The sequence below is a fragment of the Serinus canaria genome, chromosome 14 (genome assembly GCF_022539315.1).
Source record: "Serinus canaria isolate serCan28SL12 chromosome 14, serCan2020, whole genome shotgun sequence".
Classification (NCBI taxonomy): domain Eukaryota; kingdom Metazoa; phylum Chordata; class Aves; order Passeriformes; family Fringillidae; genus Serinus; species Serinus canaria.
In genome coordinates, this window is record NC_066328.1 from 13,137,033 (window position 1) to 13,154,203 (window position 17,171).

Below are 17,171 nucleotides of genomic sequence, written 5' to 3' on the forward strand. Positions count from 1 at the left end.
ATTAAAACTTCTTAAAAGGAAAGGAAGATTATTACAAAACCCATAACCTGCTACACAGCAGCAGATGGTACAGTAAGGCCAAAGCCATCACAGTGCTCTCTGCAGCCATGGGAGATAAGGCCAGGAAAGAAAACAGACTTGAACTGGAGCACCTTTCGTGTGATTGCATAGTGCCCCTTGAGCTCGTGCAGTGCCCACTTGATGTCCTGGCTGCTCAGCATTTTGAAGTCTGCCATGAGGAGATCAGCTGCCTGAATAAAGCACCTCTGGTCAAGGGGGGCGAGTTTGGAAAAGTCAAAGTAGTCCACTTTAGGCACCTAAGGAGAAAATGAAAAAGATTACAAGGCTGCTAAAAATACACACAGGAATGTCACAAATGGCTCTCTCAGAGATCAGGGCATTCTGCAAGACCACCCAAAATTCAGAGTATGTGGCACCCAACTCTGAGCACCTTAGCACAGTGTGATGCAAAGCCTACTGGCCCAGGCACCTCTGCAGGTGACCTGCACAAGGTAAAATGTAGTTTAAAACCATGGTGTGTGGCTGCCTGAGGCAACAACAAGAAATATTTAGAAAATTGTTCATGATGAAGAGTGAACAACTTTATCAACTTGAGGTAGAGAGACATTTCCAAGAGTAGAAAGAGGTATTCAACATCTCTCCCAGGCCACACAACACCCTCAGAGTGTAGCTCAGAGAGAATTTTTTGTTAAAGGGATGGTTTAAAACACAAATTTAAGCATCTGTAGGGAGATTTGCAGTTAGGAGGCTGCAAGGCAATGCCTAAAGGCCTCACAAGAGAGACCTAAGGGCCAAGGCTACTTCATGTGACAGAATGATTGTGGAATTCTTGTCTCAGTTATCAAAATGAACACCTGAGATGGGGCAGTGACAGGCAGGCAGGGCAGAGGGGCTTGCTGGAGGCAAAGGAGCAGACACTGTGCAGCTCTGGCACAGCCAAACAGGAAAGGCTTGGAAGTCATCTTGCAAGCAACTAATTATTGCTATTTAACACTGCCTTACACATACCCAGAGGCCTCCTGTGAAAGGCAGGCTCAGTCAAGCACTCTGCAAACACACACTAATCAAAGCAGACATCCCAAGGTCCACTCAGGCTGAACAGACTGCCCAGAGGCAGCAGGAGATGTGGATACTCTCACTTGCCTTTGTCTCATCTTGGCTGGCAAGGAGGCTGCTGCTGGGGTTTAAAACCACTCTGCCTTCCTTCTTTGGGTAATCTGGATTTTCCAGAAGAAAGTTACAAAGTCTGAAAAGATAAATATAGTTACTTCAGGGTTGGAGAGCTCACGTTCATTTCTCATTTGTCCAGTTTTTAGTATTGGATAATTATGAGGTCACAGTCAAAGCCTGCCCTGTAAGGACTATGGGTGGTCCCGGACTAGAGCAAACTGCAACTAAATGACTGAGAATTAAATGAAAAATAATCAGCTGTGTGGCTGCAGAAGGTAAAGCAAAAAGGTTTGTCTTTCAAGAATTAAGTTTACATACATGAAACTTGTATGGACGAGCTACTAATCACCTATGGAAAAAAAATAGCACAAAAATCCCTACAAAGGGTCACGTCTTCCTCAACAAACTACTACAGATTCAAACTTGAATCAAAGCCTCCATTCTCAGTCCACCTTCACATTAAAGCAGCCAGAGCAACCTGCTTTAGTGGAAGATGTCCCTGACCATGGAAGAGGGGCTAGAACTAGGTGATCTTTAATGGCCTTTCCAACCCAAACTATTCTGTGATTCCACGATTAAAGCAGAGACAAAATGAAGTTTAAGATGTGTATATCCATGGAATACAAACTCTGAATACAGGTTTCATTGTAACAAAGCTTGCAATCACACCAGCATTACCCAAATTCCACTAGAAACTGGTCTGGTGAGAACAGCACTTAGAAAATAACCACTAAAATTGCTGAAAATTTGCCTGTAAATGCAGCATATCTGAGGTCCTACCACAAACAGTCATAACTGTCAGGTAACTGTAGTTTAACTGATTATTTTACCTTAGAAAAGACTCAGCAAGGGGTTTTCAAATGCCCCATTGGTGGAGAACCACAAACAGCGCAGAAACCCTTCTGAAAGGGCAGCCTGAATCAGGCTCCCAACAGCTTTTTCTAAACCCTCACCAAGCAGCTGTGCTGGCTGGGGCAAGTAATACAGGCTGTTCCTCAGTTTCCCCAGCTGCAGAATAGGAACCTTCTGAAAAGAGCCAGGACAAGCAATTAACATTTGTAAAACTATTGGAATGAGAAGGTGCTAGGCTGCAGCAAAGATATAATTGCAGCTAATTTACATTCCTGATGTCAGAAATCAGCCCCTAATTAAGAAATCTGAACTGGCTTGAAGCATTAACCCACTATCAAGGCACGATTACTTTAGCTCTGCTTTCACATTCAAAGCAGGGGCATTTCTTTTTGTTTAATCAGGTATTGACATATTGAGCCAGAAGCTTTTGACTGAGTGTGAATGCTCCTGCACACAAAAGCTGAATAGATGATACCCTGCTAAGAGGGGCTCCCACATCTTATCTTCACATCAGCTGAAAGTTTTAAGAAGATAATTTCAGGGAAAACAACAAATATCTTGGCACTGAGCATTTAATAGCTTCCAGCTCCCACCTCCTGCCATCCCTTTGGTAAAAGATAACTGTTTTAATCCAACCAAACAGAAACTTCAAGGAGCTCAGATCGTGGCTCTAACGAAAGGGTTTCAGCTGGGGCACGGCCAGGGTACATTTGAACTCTCCTGCATGTTGCCATTTCAACGCTGAGGATTTTGGGGGATGTTGACCTCCAGTGTGTGACAATTAGTTAAGTGGGTCCTGCTGCACAGCACACCCACACTCATGGCACTGTTCATTAATATCTGCACCACAGGACACAGAGCTGGTTAAAAGCCTCACCCCTGCCCAAAACCACTCACCCTTAGTTATTATATTTCAAGCCTGATTCAGCTTGACACACCATGGAGATCAAAAAGACCCTGCCAGCGAGGCTGACCAGTGCTTTGACCCATTTGTTCTCACACAAAAGCTGCAGTGACAACTCAAAAGATGGTTTGGTTAAAGGAATAAAAATATGGAGAAGAAATCTTCATCATCCAGTAAGTGGGTAACGCACCGCTGAGCAGGCACTGTAGCTGGCCTACAGGGAAGCCTGGAAGCACCTTTTCATCTCCCTGGGTCTGTGGCACACAATGGGAGAGAAGAGATTTCGGGAGCAAAAAGGGAAGGAACACATTAAGACTGACAGAAGCCAATAGCAGGATTTAATTCCATCAGGCTTTGCTAAATCCCCCCAGGACACAAACTCGAGTTTTTTTCACACCATCTGGGAGGGTCCTGCAGCCAGATGCACACCTTCAACAGCCCAACTGCCCCAAGGAATGGCTCTGCTTGTCTTCAACATTCCCACCACAACCATCCACCCTGAGGTGCACCCAGTCCATGGTGCTGCTCCACCACTGCAGGGAAAGCACTTCTGAAAGACCAGAAAATGTTCTAGTCTGTTGACTTTCTAACCAAGAAGCCCTACTTGGGAGATACAACTTCACAGCACAGCAGAATAGGAAATCTGTGCCCAATGGATGGCATCATCCTTAGTTCCTCACCAGTTAACTTACTTATGGCCCAATGACTAATTCTAAGCCTCACACACTTAAATGCTGCTTAATTAGTGCCCTAGTTAGCTGGAAAGGGCATTGGGTTTATACAAATGAATACTCTGGCAACCAACACCTATTCCTCATTCTTGGATCACCCAGTAACCAGTCTGGACATGCTGGAGATAACAGAGACAGTTGCAGAGGGAGAAAGAGAGGCCACCAAGCATCAGACACCAGTCACAAGTGATTTACTTCAAACCAGCTCCCCTCAGTGCTGCTGGTGCCAGCACACGCAATCCTTCACTCCCCAGCTCTACCCAGAAGGGCAGGGAGATGATGCAACTCAGCAGGAAGGTTAATCACTTTTTTAAAACTCTGGACTCTAACTTGACTCCCAGAAATCTCCAGCATGATGAACATTAAGGTATTCCTGACCTGTTAATGCAATTTGGAAAGCAAATCCTCAGATTAGCTTTCCTTTCATTTTATTTCATTTTCTTGCTCATGTTTCTGCTCAGTTTGACTAAAATCAGTCCCTCATCAGATGTCTAGAACCAATCCTACCAGCCCTTAAATGTGTTTGCTCTGTTCTATCCCCAAAATGTGATGTGAGAGAATTCAAACAGCACCACTGCTACTTGAGCAAGTAAATGGGATAAAAGCCAACATCATGACACCAAATAATGGACTCAAGCCAGTGTCAGCTTTACCTGGAAAAGTCCAAAAACCAGTGAAATGAAGGAGGGCATGCCTTCCTCCAACTCAAAACTCACCAACCCATCTCCATACTGTGTTTTATAGCAGTCATCTTAACACCTTAATCCTGACACTCACTTCTTTTAAGAGCCCTAGTAATAGGTAAGACAAAAGCATCTTTAAGTAAATTATCTTAAAAACAGAGAAGCTACAGCACAACAGAACTAGAAAGAACTTAAAACCAGCTCATTTAGAAGAACAAACAAAAAGAATCTGGGCTCTGTGGCACTACCAAGGCAGTGCTGAAGGCCCAGCCTGGATGTGCTCTAAAAGCAGCATCCCTGGCAGGTGGGGACATGGGGAAGTGCTGCAGTTGTATGACACACTCTGGTTCTTGCTTCTATACTTACACATTTAAGTCATAGCAGTTCTTGATGAGGATTAATTCTTCAATATATTCCTTCTTCACATCTGGAAATCTTGCTTCCTACAGTAGAAAAAGGTAAAGGTTATGTAGGTATTAGAGAAGCAGCGTAACAGGCATAGCACCCAGGACAGGGATTTATATGTAATTAATCAACAAAATCCTGAGACTTGGGGCAAAATGGTCAAGAGATCATTAATAGCCATCCAGCCTTGCTCCACAGGATAACTGCTAACAGCTCTTTCTCAAAGGAACAGTGAGGGTAGGGATGTGAAAGGCCAAGAGCACCTGACCTAAGGAGAGATTCAGGTTCCATAGGAATGAACTTCAACCCAAGCAAAGGGAGTATTTACCTTCAGCATGACCAGCAAGAGCTCCAGATTATGTGCTGAAATACAACATTCCAAAGCAAAAGGAAATAAACTAACAACATGTACACCCACCCAATGAACCAGACACACCAGCAATGAGACCAGAACAGAAAACAAGCCTTTTGTGGCATTTCTGTGAAGGCTCTCCCAGTGTTTGCTGCTCTCTCTGGGGTTTCTGTACAGCTACTGCTACCATGTGGTATTTTGCTTTCCAAGACTGGACTGACACTGCAAGAATAGCCTCTTACCCATCTCAAAGGCACTGATCAACGAGGCCGTGGAAAGAACTGAATTTTGTTAGACTGCTACTTTAAAAAATATATTTCTCAACTCCAGTTTTCCCAAGTAAAATTAGATATGGGATGTGGAGGGAAGACTTGGAAGGGATGGGGTTGTAGTAGAAGATACAGACACATAAGAATATGCCTGTTTGCAAGAAAAAAATATTCAACAAGCCCTCCCTAGCAATCAAGGGGAGGAGTGTGCAAACATCACACACATGAATGTATCACCACATTTTTATTTAGCTTTATTTATCATATATACACCATGCTGCCCAAGCTGCTGAATATACCAAAGGATAAGGAGCATCCTTCTTGGTGGCTGTTGTCATAGCCAGTGTCCCTCATGCTAAGCTTGGAGCGCGTGGAGTTTTCATGCACAAGTCCTCATGGTGCTTATCCAGGTACTCCTTGGTGCTGCTGCTTGAAAATCCACACTGCAAGGGCAACCCTTACCCTTAGCCACCATGGTGGCATTAACATGAGCATGGACCACACTCTGGTGGGAGAGGCAGCTGAAAGCAGTCCTGGCTCTCAGCCAAGTGCTCCTAAAACTTCTCTACTCCGCCCTGTATCCCCCTGACACTGTTTAGTGTCCCAGCTTTGCTCATTTAGTTTTATATCCAATCCTAAACCAGCTCTACAGTGTTGGGTTAGGAAAGAACCAGATAAAACCAGATCAGATCCAAGAGGGTCTTTCAGGGAACAGACACAGATTATTTCACATTAAATGAAAGTCTTCCAAGACAGTTCATCACATGCTCCTCACCTGGTGCACGGCTGAGTCTCAGCCAAAGCAAAGAGGATTTGCAGCTGCGCGTTCCGAGCATGTGAGACTCCACACACCTTGAAAAACCTGTCTGAAAACACCACGCACACAGGAGGCAGAGGAGCCCTGGGAATACTTACTGTCTCTCTGATGAGCAGCGCAGTGAGGTCCTGCTCCTGCCCAGCAGCTCCCTGCTCTGGCACGTCCCCCGAGCCAAGCTGGTGCGAGCCCTGAGCGGGGAAGGCGGGCCCTGGCTGCTCGTTGTCTCTCCCTGCCTGCTGAGCCGATTCCTCGGGGGGATGTGCCGGCTGCGGGGAGGCAGGGCCAGGAATGCCGTCCTGCTGCGGCTCTGGCCGGGGGAAGGCTGGCCCTGGAGCCTTCCCTCCGTAGGCCTGCAGAGATGCCGGGTTTGCCTCTGGCTGCCCTTGCTGCGGAGCGCGGCCGTGCGCTACCGCCCGGGGCTCCAGCTGGCCCTTCTCCTGCATCTCCCCCTGCTCCGTGGTAGTTTTAGCAGCTATTCCTTCAAGTTTCTGTTCTGGCTTCAAATTCTTTCCTTGCCATTCCCGAGCTTCCATCCTTTTCTCCTGTTGAGGTGGAAGGTCTGCATTCTCCAGACTAATGATTTCTGTGTTATCAGCAGGCTGTGGACGCATCTTGATCACTGGCAGCAAACTTGGGCCAGGCTCCTGGCTACCTGTAAGTTCAGATCTGGGGCCATTCAGCTCAGATGGTCCTGGCTGCTGCAAGGCAACATCCACACTCTCACCCCTGCTTGGTCCAGCATTGCCCTCCACCATGAGGTTATTCACTACTCCCTCACAGGGCAGAGCTGAATGCTGGAGGTCTGTGCTCAAAGGCTCCACAGCACTTCTGGATCCTCCTTCTCCTACAGTGTCTGCACCCTGCCATGGAGCAGCAGGTCTGATGACATTGGGACGCAGAGGCTGCTGATGCTTTGGGGTCTGAAAAGGACATCAACAACAGAAAGTAGGAATTCTTGTCTGTGTGTCAAATCCTTGCTCCAGATACTTCTGCATCTAAGAAACTTCTGATGGCAAACTGATAAACAGTCTGTTCAGCAAGATGTTTAATAAAGCACAGAACTGCAACCCACACAACTGTGTCATCAGCCTGTCCCCAGGTGCTATGAGAACCTTCAGCAGAACTGGGGATGCCCAGGACTTTCAAATTGGAATAATTTCCTAAGCTCACCTCAGCACTCACTTCCCTTCCAGTAAAACAGTCTGGGAAGGAAGAACTAACTGATGACATATTTGTGTTCTCACCAATTTATTTAAACAAGCAGGAACCAAGGCTCCAAATATTAATCTCTGGCCTTGTTCTTGCCTCTGGCAGACAGACTGCTGTATGCCAACAGAGCCTGAATGTTCTCTGCTGCTGTTTTCAACTAAGAAGCAGAAAGGTCAGCTTTGCAACCCATTTTCTCAGTGCTTCTGGTTAATTTAACAGGAAGGTAGAATATATTCTAAGACAGATATGAAATGCTGCAAAAATATCAGTGCCAACATGAATGCAAATAGTATAGAGGAATATAAAGCAAGGTTTGAAAACATTTATGGAAGATCAAGTCCTCTTGCAAAGCACTCCACCTTGCTGGATTCAAACAGACAACTTTATGGGAGCTACAACCTTCATCAAGTAGAACTTAAACTACACAATGCAGTTCCACAGTCTGGTTCTCCCCTCCTGTGCCCAAAATATGACTTAATTAAGCCAGCAAAATGCCCTCATTTCCCTGTTCTTTCAGACATCCTAAGTAGATTGCTATAACCAGGCAGGACTCAGAGGAATGCATCAGGTATTGGCACAAGCCTTGGCTATACAGACCATGAATACATCACAGCAGCTACAGCAATGAAAAATTACCTCTGTTAAAATGACTATATCATCATCATCCTCCTCAGTCTGCTGCTTTTCTGGCATTTCCAGAAACACAGGCAAATCTTCATCTGAGGAATCTGATATCGTGATAAGACTTTCATCTCTGTGGTTTATCCAGTCTGCAGAACAGTAAGTAAAGTTGAAGTCAGCTGCTGGCTCAAGGTAAATAAATAGAATTACAGGGTACATGTAGCACTGAAACATCTGAGAAAGCAATTTTCCCATTTGCACTGCAGGAAGAAGCATTCAGAGGTCACCAATTCTTCTGCAAGGCATTGTAACAGCCAGTCCTGCATCCCTCAGCCTCCAGCAAAACACCTGCACAGCTTCAGCTCATCACAACAGCACTGCAGGGGCAGCCACTGACACTCACAAAGAATCTTCTACCCTGAACTCCAGCACAAGTCAAGCTGCTGCAAAAGTTATTACAAACAAGGCATGTAGGGAATATTTTTTCAGAGAAATCCTGAACTTTCAGTATCTCAGGGACATTGCATTTTCTTTGTTAAAAATGCAGTGCAATCTAGCAGAGAGATAAGGGTCTTTGTGCAATTCTGAAAGAGAGACTTTGCAGGAGTACCTTATGCATGACCAAGATAAGGGCTGTGGGTGCAGAAGATACCCTGCTAGTAATGACAACCTTGTGCCTCAAGGTTTGTCAAGAATGGAATATAGATGCTACTCAACAGCTGCTGGAACACAGGAGAGAGATTCAAGGCAGAAATAGAGGGTTTCTGTACTGCACAGAGAACACACAACTATGCTTTCCCTAAAATCTGACATGTTTTGGCTTATTTTTTAGCATGAGTGTTCATTTATCACCTTCAGGCATACAGAGAAAGCCTCACTTTAAATTCCACCCTTGAGGGAATGGGTGCCAATGCACACAGCCCTGTGAGAGCATAAATTTAGGGTCAGCCTGTCTCCTGTGGGGTTCTCAGAAGGATGGATCCTCCTTGGATCTGCTGAAACACCTCTACACAGTCTTCCCAAGAAGTCAGCAATATTCCCTGAGGCAGTACAACATGAGAAAGACAAGAGCCAAATATTTTGCATGCCTGCATAATATGAAAGAGTTTCTGTAGGTGGCTAAGTCAGTGTAACAGAGTAGTGTGTGACATGACAGAACAGACCTCCAGCAGCTCCCAGGAAGTTCAGTGTCTGTGAATCCTGCTGCTCAGGAGAGTTTCACAAGAGTGTTTTGGAAACAGGCACACATCAGTACTCACCTTTCCCTCTGTGACTGCTGAAGCTGTTCAAGTTAATCACTTCTTCATTCCCACCTCTCTCTGCCATTTTAAACAGCTGCACCCCAGAGTGTCAATGCCCCAGCATGGCAGTCAGGCTCACATGAGGAACTGGAAGACAAAATAAAATCACAAGGGAGTCAGGCAAACTGAGATTCAGCCTAAAGGGTTTTTTTCAAGATTTAGCTGCTAGGGCTTCTCCTGGCTCTCCCAGCAGTCTCTCCACATGAGTATTTTTCTGTACCCCTCCTCTCAGGACCTGAAGGAGATATGTTTGTCATTTTGTGTTCCAACAATTAAGACAGTAGACTGAAGAGTGCAATTAGGCCAGAGAGGTCTCTCTGGAGGAGCTATGCAATCACAGAAAAGGAGCAGAGATGCAGTTCTACCCAAGCAGGACTCAAACCCTCCCAGTATGTGGACCTTCTCTTGTTTCCAACCAAAATCCAGTGCACCAAATCACACAGTGCTGTTTCTGCCACCATCAATTGGTGAGAGGGGCAAAATCCCCTGGCCTGAGCTGTCCCAGGGCACCCCCACCTGCACCTCACACCCCAAAGATGATGACACTACAACCATCCCTGTCACACTTAATGGCAGGGAAGTCACACACAGCCTGGAGGGGAACAGCCCCATCCCAGCCTGAATTCCCTGAGTGCTGCCAAGCTGAGGCACAACTTCAGAGCCACCAGAGATGCTCCAAGCTCATTTCCACAAGCCCCTCATTCCTAGTGTGTCAGAAGGAAGCTGCACCCTGGGCAGAGCAGTGTCAGTGAGTGGTTTGTGCCTGCACTGTGAAACAGCACAGGAACATTCCAGAGAACACTTCCTTACCACCATCTGCTATTTTATAGAAGAGATTTCCCTGATTTACAGCAAGGGTTTGGTACAAATTCCAGGAAACACCATCTGCTCTCACACCAAAAGGAGAGCATGACAGGAATCAGGTTTCCTCACAGGACTTGGCTTTTTGAAGCTAAGCTTTGCTACCCCCACCTGTTCTCAGAGAGGCACAATGAATTGGCCAGAGGCTCCCAAACAGGATTAGGGGGCCAGAGGAATCATTGCAAACCAAACAGGAGGTTTCCATTTTATGCTCTGTCAGCTTATAGCTCTTCATTCCCACTATCACAGAGAGGCTGAACACATACAGGAACTCCAAGCACAATTTGATCACTGAAAGGAGAAAGGAGGTTTTTTTCTTTTATTGGAAAGTATTTATCTCCTCACTGCAGCACAGAGGAATCTGTACTATTAAATATTTACTGATGTATAAGCTGGAAGAAAATGGTGGGTCTGCTATAAAATCCTGTTTGCTAGTACACAAGAGCAGTATAAATTTCCCCTCAGTAATTCTACTTAACTTCCTCTGCAGGGAACAGGATTTGCAGCTAGGACAGTAAAATGAAGAAATGAATTCAGATGCACAAGATACAATAATAAAAATTAAAATGTATAATTTAGCACTTATAAAAGCCCAGCAGTGCAGGCTTAGTGCCTGAGGGAACCTTCTTCAGAGGAAACCTCCAGCATAAAGATTTCAAGGCTTGCCTACAAACATCCACATTTACCTGATCCTTGATCTGGTGATGGTCCAATTTTGAGTGGGAAATTGGATGAGGGAACAGCAAGAGGCCTCTTCTAACCAGCACTAGCACAAATATGCAGCTGCCCTGTATTTGAGCCTTGATACCTCAGTAGCACATCCTAATCCAGTAAGCAGCTCCAAGGTTATCATGGGCACAGTGGTGCTTTGAAAATATCTGAAAAGCAAAATTTTGGGGGTGTTTCCACTAGATTCTTCATCTTCTGCCTTATAAGGAGAAATACATCTTTATTTGCCAGAGTGGCATGAAAATGCTGTTCCCCCATCACAGGTAGGAGCTGGAGCTGCAGCTCAGGGGCTGGCCCACTGTAAGTGCAAACTCTGGCCTTTGTAAAAGGTCACATCCACATTATTACAGTTGTTTTTTCCTGGTACTTGTGCATAGCAATCACCTAGCCCTGCACAGCACTTTTCCATCCTTAGCTGCCTGACTCCTTTAGCAAACAAAATCAATTCACTTCTTGTCATTTAAAAGGTGGAGAAATGGAAGCAGGGGTAGGCCCAGTGTGGCCAAGGTCACCAAGCAAACACAGCGAAGGATCACTCTGAGGCTGGCTGGGAGGAACAAGGACATTTGTGAGAGCCACAAACCAGCCCTAGCAGCATCAAGTGGTGCAGACATGGGCTGGACAGGTGTCTGCTCAGATCTGCTCCAAGCAAAGCTGAGTGGTTGGATATTTCTCCCCTCCAGGGACCTGTGGTGCATTAGCAGGGCTGGCTGCTTCACTGGGGAGTGACACTGCAAATGATCAAGACAACACGGCCACAAAAAAAAAAAAAATTAAAAAATCTCCCAAATAGCTCAAATGGTGCTTTGTCCAATGCTGGCTAAACCCCAGCTGTTCAGATCCATGAATGATGGATAAGCCACAAGACTAAGGTCATATTTCCTACGGGCCACTCTGGCTCCTGTAAGAGGAACTTGCACACTTCCACCTTCAGCAGCGAGAAAGAGGTACAGGGAATAATCTGAAATTAAATTTGGGATAAAAAACTATCTGCACTTCCATACAAGAAAGTGTGCACACACCACCAGTATGGTTTAAAAGCAGGAATATAATAAATAGCATTAACTGTAAGAGTCAAGGCAACAACAAAGAAAAAAAAAAAAAAAAAAGCCAAGGCTGGAAAGAACTGGCAATTCTTCCTACTTCAAAACAGACTGAATAAAACCCCAGCAGCTTAATAAAGTACTGCTTTGAGGGTAAAAGCCAAGCTTCCACCAAGAGCTAGCAATTCATTTTGTCAATACTCAATACAGAGCTGAAGTTTAAACAAACATCCATAAGCATGGGCCAGTTCCATCTAGTGGCATGAATAAGAAGTTTATTCATGTTTATAGCACCAGGCCGCCAAGAATGCGAAGCAACAAGATCAAAGCCACCCTGGGGTCTTGCCCTACATAAACAATAATAAAAAAGCAAGGAAGACAGATGGAAAGAAGCTATTCCACACCACCTCAGTGATTTCAGAGCTTATTTATAGGCAAAGAATAAGGCTACCTATAAGCAGGCTCTAACATGCCCATCAGCTTTCCTGCAGTACAGTCAAGGACAGGAAACTTGAATTGTTTTTACAGCAAAGCAGTCAGGGAAACACTTTCCAAACTTTTTCATTTTTCTTCTTTTCTTAAAAGGCTCCCACCTGCACCACAGCACATCAATATGGATTTGGGACTTGAATCCCTAAAGCAGTATCCAGGTGACACAAAATTCTAATTGTGACTTCTGAGACACCCAGTGACTGTGCAGGGAGGACCCACCACACTGAAGACGTGGTCCCACCCAATTTCACCTCTGTATTACACCATAACTCAGTCACAGAATATCCTGAGTTGGAAGGGACCCACAAGGATCAGAGCCCAGCTCCTGGCCCTGCACAGACACCCCAACAATTCCACCCTATGCCTGAGAGAGTTGTCCAAACCCTCCTGGAGCTCAGGCAGCCTTGGGGCTGGGACCATTCCCTGGGGAGCCTGTTCAGTGCCCCAGCACCCTCTGACACAGCACACCCCAGCTGTTTCACTGTGCAGACAATAAAATCCTCCCCATTATATTTCTTCCTAAAGTGAATTCAGAGAACACATTAAGAGAACAGCTACTGGGAAAAGCAGAGCCCACCAGGGACTTGGGTTTAACAGTTCTCTGAAGTGACAAGACCTCAGACTGACAGCTGAGGTCACAGGGACTTTCTGGACAAGCTCCTCAAACATGCAAAAATATCATCCACAAAACCACTGCTTCCAACCACTACTATGAGGTAAGGGATCAGCTGCTATGAGGTGAAGCAGGTCTCAGGAGCACACAGAATGCTTACACAAGGATTTCCAAAACCCATTCAAAATCCTTTTAAACACCACATGACATATTTTTAGCTTAACCTAAAAATAGCCCCCATTGGTGCTGTGCATATATTTAATCTCCGGGTATATGAAGGCGTTTCTGGACCACAGTAACTGGAGCAGAACTCAAATCTGCTCCCTCCACCCCACATTTGTGCTGTGATGAGCATCTTCAGATGGTGCTGGAATTTAAACTGACAGTCAAGGGGAGAGCCCCCCTTCTCAACACAGTGTAATGTATTTTCCCCCCCACTTACAGCATTTGAAATCTTGAACTCCCACATACCCAAGATGGGACTAGGCTCAAAGTGCTCTTGTCTGGCTGCAGCTCAAGGCAACAGGACTAGACAGAAAGCAGGGGAGGTAGGAACTGAGATCCCAAACGAACAGGGGGGAAGGAAAAAAAAAAAAAGAGCAACTTGAAAGAGATGTCAGCAACATCAAATCACTGTTTTAGCCTCTCCCCCTCACAGAACATCACTGTTGCTCACCTACACTGACAGAAGAGCATCAACTCCTACTTTGTGCCTGCGGGCAGTAAACGTGTCTGCTGGTAGCCTGCGAGCAAGGTGAATTTCTGGCTTATTTCAAGCTGCTAAAACAAGCTACTTAAATAATGCAGGGCTTGTGACAACCACCAAAATGAAAAGCTAAAAATTCAGTCTTTAAAAATAAAAAAATAAAAGAAAGCACAACAGAAGGGAAATAAACCAGCCTGACTTACTGTCAAGCATTTCACCAAAACATTTCAAAGGGTTCACCATTTGCTGGGGGCTGCTCCTTGTAACAGGCACTGAGCAAAAGCAGGGAGAGTTTAGCAGTGGTTGATGGTGTTAAGCAGCATCATCCTAACTGAAAATTTGAAATCCCCTGATCATAAGCCCAACAAGAACTGCTGGGCACAAACAAATCCTATTTGCTATGCACAGGGCAGCTACTGCCACTGCCTCACACCCTGCAAAGGGACAGAGCCAGAGGTCAACACATGGGGCTGCAGCAGGGCCTCTGCCAGCAGGTTTGCTCAGTTCCAAGCCTGGGGAATGTGGAAAAAGCATTGATTTCAGCCCAGAAGCCTTACCCTGGCCTCTGAAGGCAGAAGTGTGTGGGCAGTGGTTCACAGGGAAGACCAGCTGGTTTCAGCAGCACAATCTGCTACAGGTATTGGCCAAAAGCTCCTCTCAGGAGCACAGACCAGGGGTAGACTTAGGACAAGAGCATCCACACAGCTCTGCCATCAATTTATGGACCTGTAGCATGTGCTGAAGAGAAACAACAAACCTGAAGATCATTTAATAACAACTGGCTGGTGAGTTCTAAAGTATTCCCCAAGTGTTTCCCACATTAGCAGCTGGCTTGGTTTACCACAGGATTTTAAACACATACACTCTGAGAAGGGGAAGACAGGATTCCTGAGATGTGAGAAAAATCAAGGAACAGAAACTGAAATGAACAATAAAAAGAGCCAGGTAAAATTTCCAGGGCAGAAAGCCACAGAACTGGTTTAACCACACCAAAACATATTATATAATACAATAAGTATTTTGTGGCAAGTAAATGAAACCTGAATGCTCACCTCCTCCTGACAGATAAGACACCCAACACACACAGTTCAGTATCCCAGCAGAGCAGCCACTATTTCCAAAACCACACCAGCCTCTAACTGGCTCCAGCAGCTCCAGGACAGGTCAAGAATGAAGATGGAAATGAGGAACGAATGTGGCAGGATTCACAGCTCCCAGTTAATTCCCAAAAGTTCCCTGTTCCTCACCCTCTCTTACCCAAGGAGAAAAACACTGAAGGGAGTGATGCCTCTCCTCCCAGGCTCACCACTGCAGAGCCAAGAGTGTGACCAAGAGCACATCGGGAGATGCTCCAAAAAGAGAGGCTACAGATTAACACAGGACAGGCTACATCTGTGTCACAGCTCCAGGCTAATGAAAATTGCTTACTCAGGGGCAACCAAGAGAGCAGATATTTAGGGATTGCTTGGCTTAAAATCCCCAACTAGATTTTTCCCCATTTTCTAAGCCCATTCAGGACTTACAGGAAACATCTTGGCTGTCTGTACATCACAAGACTTCTCATCAACCTTACTTGCAGTTCATTTCATCAAGGTCACAGTATCATAATTATTAATCATAATTGTTTGAAGTACCCAATCACCATTTTTATCTGAAACACAAAGTACAAGAGGAAGGAAATGTACCCAGTTTTACCTAATTCACTAACAGCTGGCCACATACATTGGCACCAGTTTTCCTTCCCAAACCTGCAAAATATTTGCATTTCCCTAGCAAAACACCTGCTCTGTGAGCAACTCCCTAAAATATAAGTCTGTTTTGAAATAGCTGCATTCATTTTCCAAAACTGGGCAACACAAATGAAAGTTTCCCATTCCTTTGAGCTATTCCCTGGTTATTGGCATCAAGGTCAACTTGTGGATACTTCAGTACCTTCCCACAACCCTCACCAGTCCCTCTGGCAAAAACAGAGCTCCATATCACCCTGAGCAGCATGAGGCTCCTCATTCTGATGCATGTAAAAACCCACTCTCTGCACAAGAGGTAGAAATCTTTGAATCTGTCATTCTCCCTCCCCCTAGTTGAGTCCTGAAAAAAGAGTTAAATTGATAAATTCTAACTGTAAAGGAGAGTTAATGCCTTTACCTCGAGCAGCTCATTTTAAGAGTGAAGTGAAAAATCAAGGTTTTGAGGGAGAAGGAGGCATTCCTGGAGTTAGTTCCTGTAAAGGGCAGTACTCTGCCTGCCTCAGACTCCTGGCATGTGCAAGATCATCCATTGTAATCCCCTGAATCCAAAACCTCCCTCCCACATCACAAACACAGGTGCCAGCTGGGTATTTCACATTGATGCAACAATTCAGACACCAGCAGCCAGCACTTGGCTACAGACCTGCACACAAACCCAGCCTTGCTCTGCTCACAGCCTATCTCCCAAACCATCATTTAGAAGAATTTATTTGCTCTGATTTTGTGCTGTAAGGGTGGGGATGAATGGAAGAGCATGTGAAACCACGTGATTTGCAGTTCTGCTGCTTCTAGAGTGAGTTTTACTTCCAGTTTCCTTTCCTTGAACTCACAGCCAGGGACTGCTTTGATCAGCACCAAGATTCAGTCACTGTGGGTTTAAAGAGCTGGACTCCACAAACCCCCAGGTGCTGCACATATCTGCCACAGCTCCACACAGCATTAATTGCAGCTGCCTTCTCTTCTCCATAAACCCAGCAGCCACATGGAAAAGAGCAGGAGAAATGCCCTGTGAGCCCCAGGATATATAGCAGAGTGCTCCTCTCTTACTTGTACTTCACAGATCCCTCCAGGAGAAAGGACAGAGCATTTCCTCTCCAAATCCTCAGTAGTTTTCCTACCTTTTTTCTTTTCTTTTTCAAGGCATCCTGAATGCCACTTTAAAGAGCTTAAGAGAACAAAGAAATCCAAGTGCAACCTTTTAAGTAGTTATTTAACAAGCTGGATGAATGTCTTCAGGAGCATTCAGGTTCCCATCCTAGCACTGTTTTCACTGGAGAGGAAACAGAAATAAAGGATTTAAGATTGCTGGGACAGGCAGTGGCACTGACATTCATACTGATGAGCAACCAGCAGCCTGCTCAGCTCACAGCCCTGACTGCAGGGCCACTGAGAGCAGGGAGGACCAGGCTGCACACAACCAGCAAACTGCTGTGAAAAGCAGCAGTGAGGGCTAAGTAGACCAAAACCAAAAGGGCTGGAAAGCACAGTCAGGTTCAGTTCTAGTGGCAGCCAGAGGACCTGAAAACCACAAGGAACTGATAGGCTCTGCCGGCATCCTGGATGCTGAGCAGCTGCCCATCAGACCCACTCAGGAAACCACCTAAGCTGCACTTGGGAAGCTGTGCTCAAAAAAAAAAATTACAA

General features: G+C 45.5%; 1 protein-coding gene across 7 annotated transcripts in view; it reads right to left on the bottom strand.

The window, feature by feature from the left end:
• The window catches only part of RNF216 (ring finger protein 216), a 76,208-nt gene that overhangs the window by 52,136 nt on the left and 6,901 nt on the right, over nt 1-17,171 (bottom strand). For all 7 annotated transcript variants that reach the window (XM_050979990.1, XM_050979991.1, XM_050979993.1 and 4 more), the window contains 6 exons: nt 9,294-9,422; nt 8,050-8,183; nt 6,303-7,124; nt 4,728-4,804; nt 1,165-1,267; nt 153-317 (listed from right to left, as the gene is read on the bottom strand). In XM_050979990.1, the coding sequence (XP_050835947.1) occupies nt 153-317; nt 1,165-1,267; nt 4,728-4,804; nt 6,303-7,124; nt 8,050-8,183; nt 9,294-9,360 (1,368 nt within the window). In that variant the 5' untranslated portion in view covers nt 9,361-9,422. The remainder of the gene's footprint in view (nt 1-152; nt 318-1,164; nt 1,268-4,727; nt 4,805-6,302; nt 7,125-8,049; nt 8,184-9,293; nt 9,423-17,171) is intronic.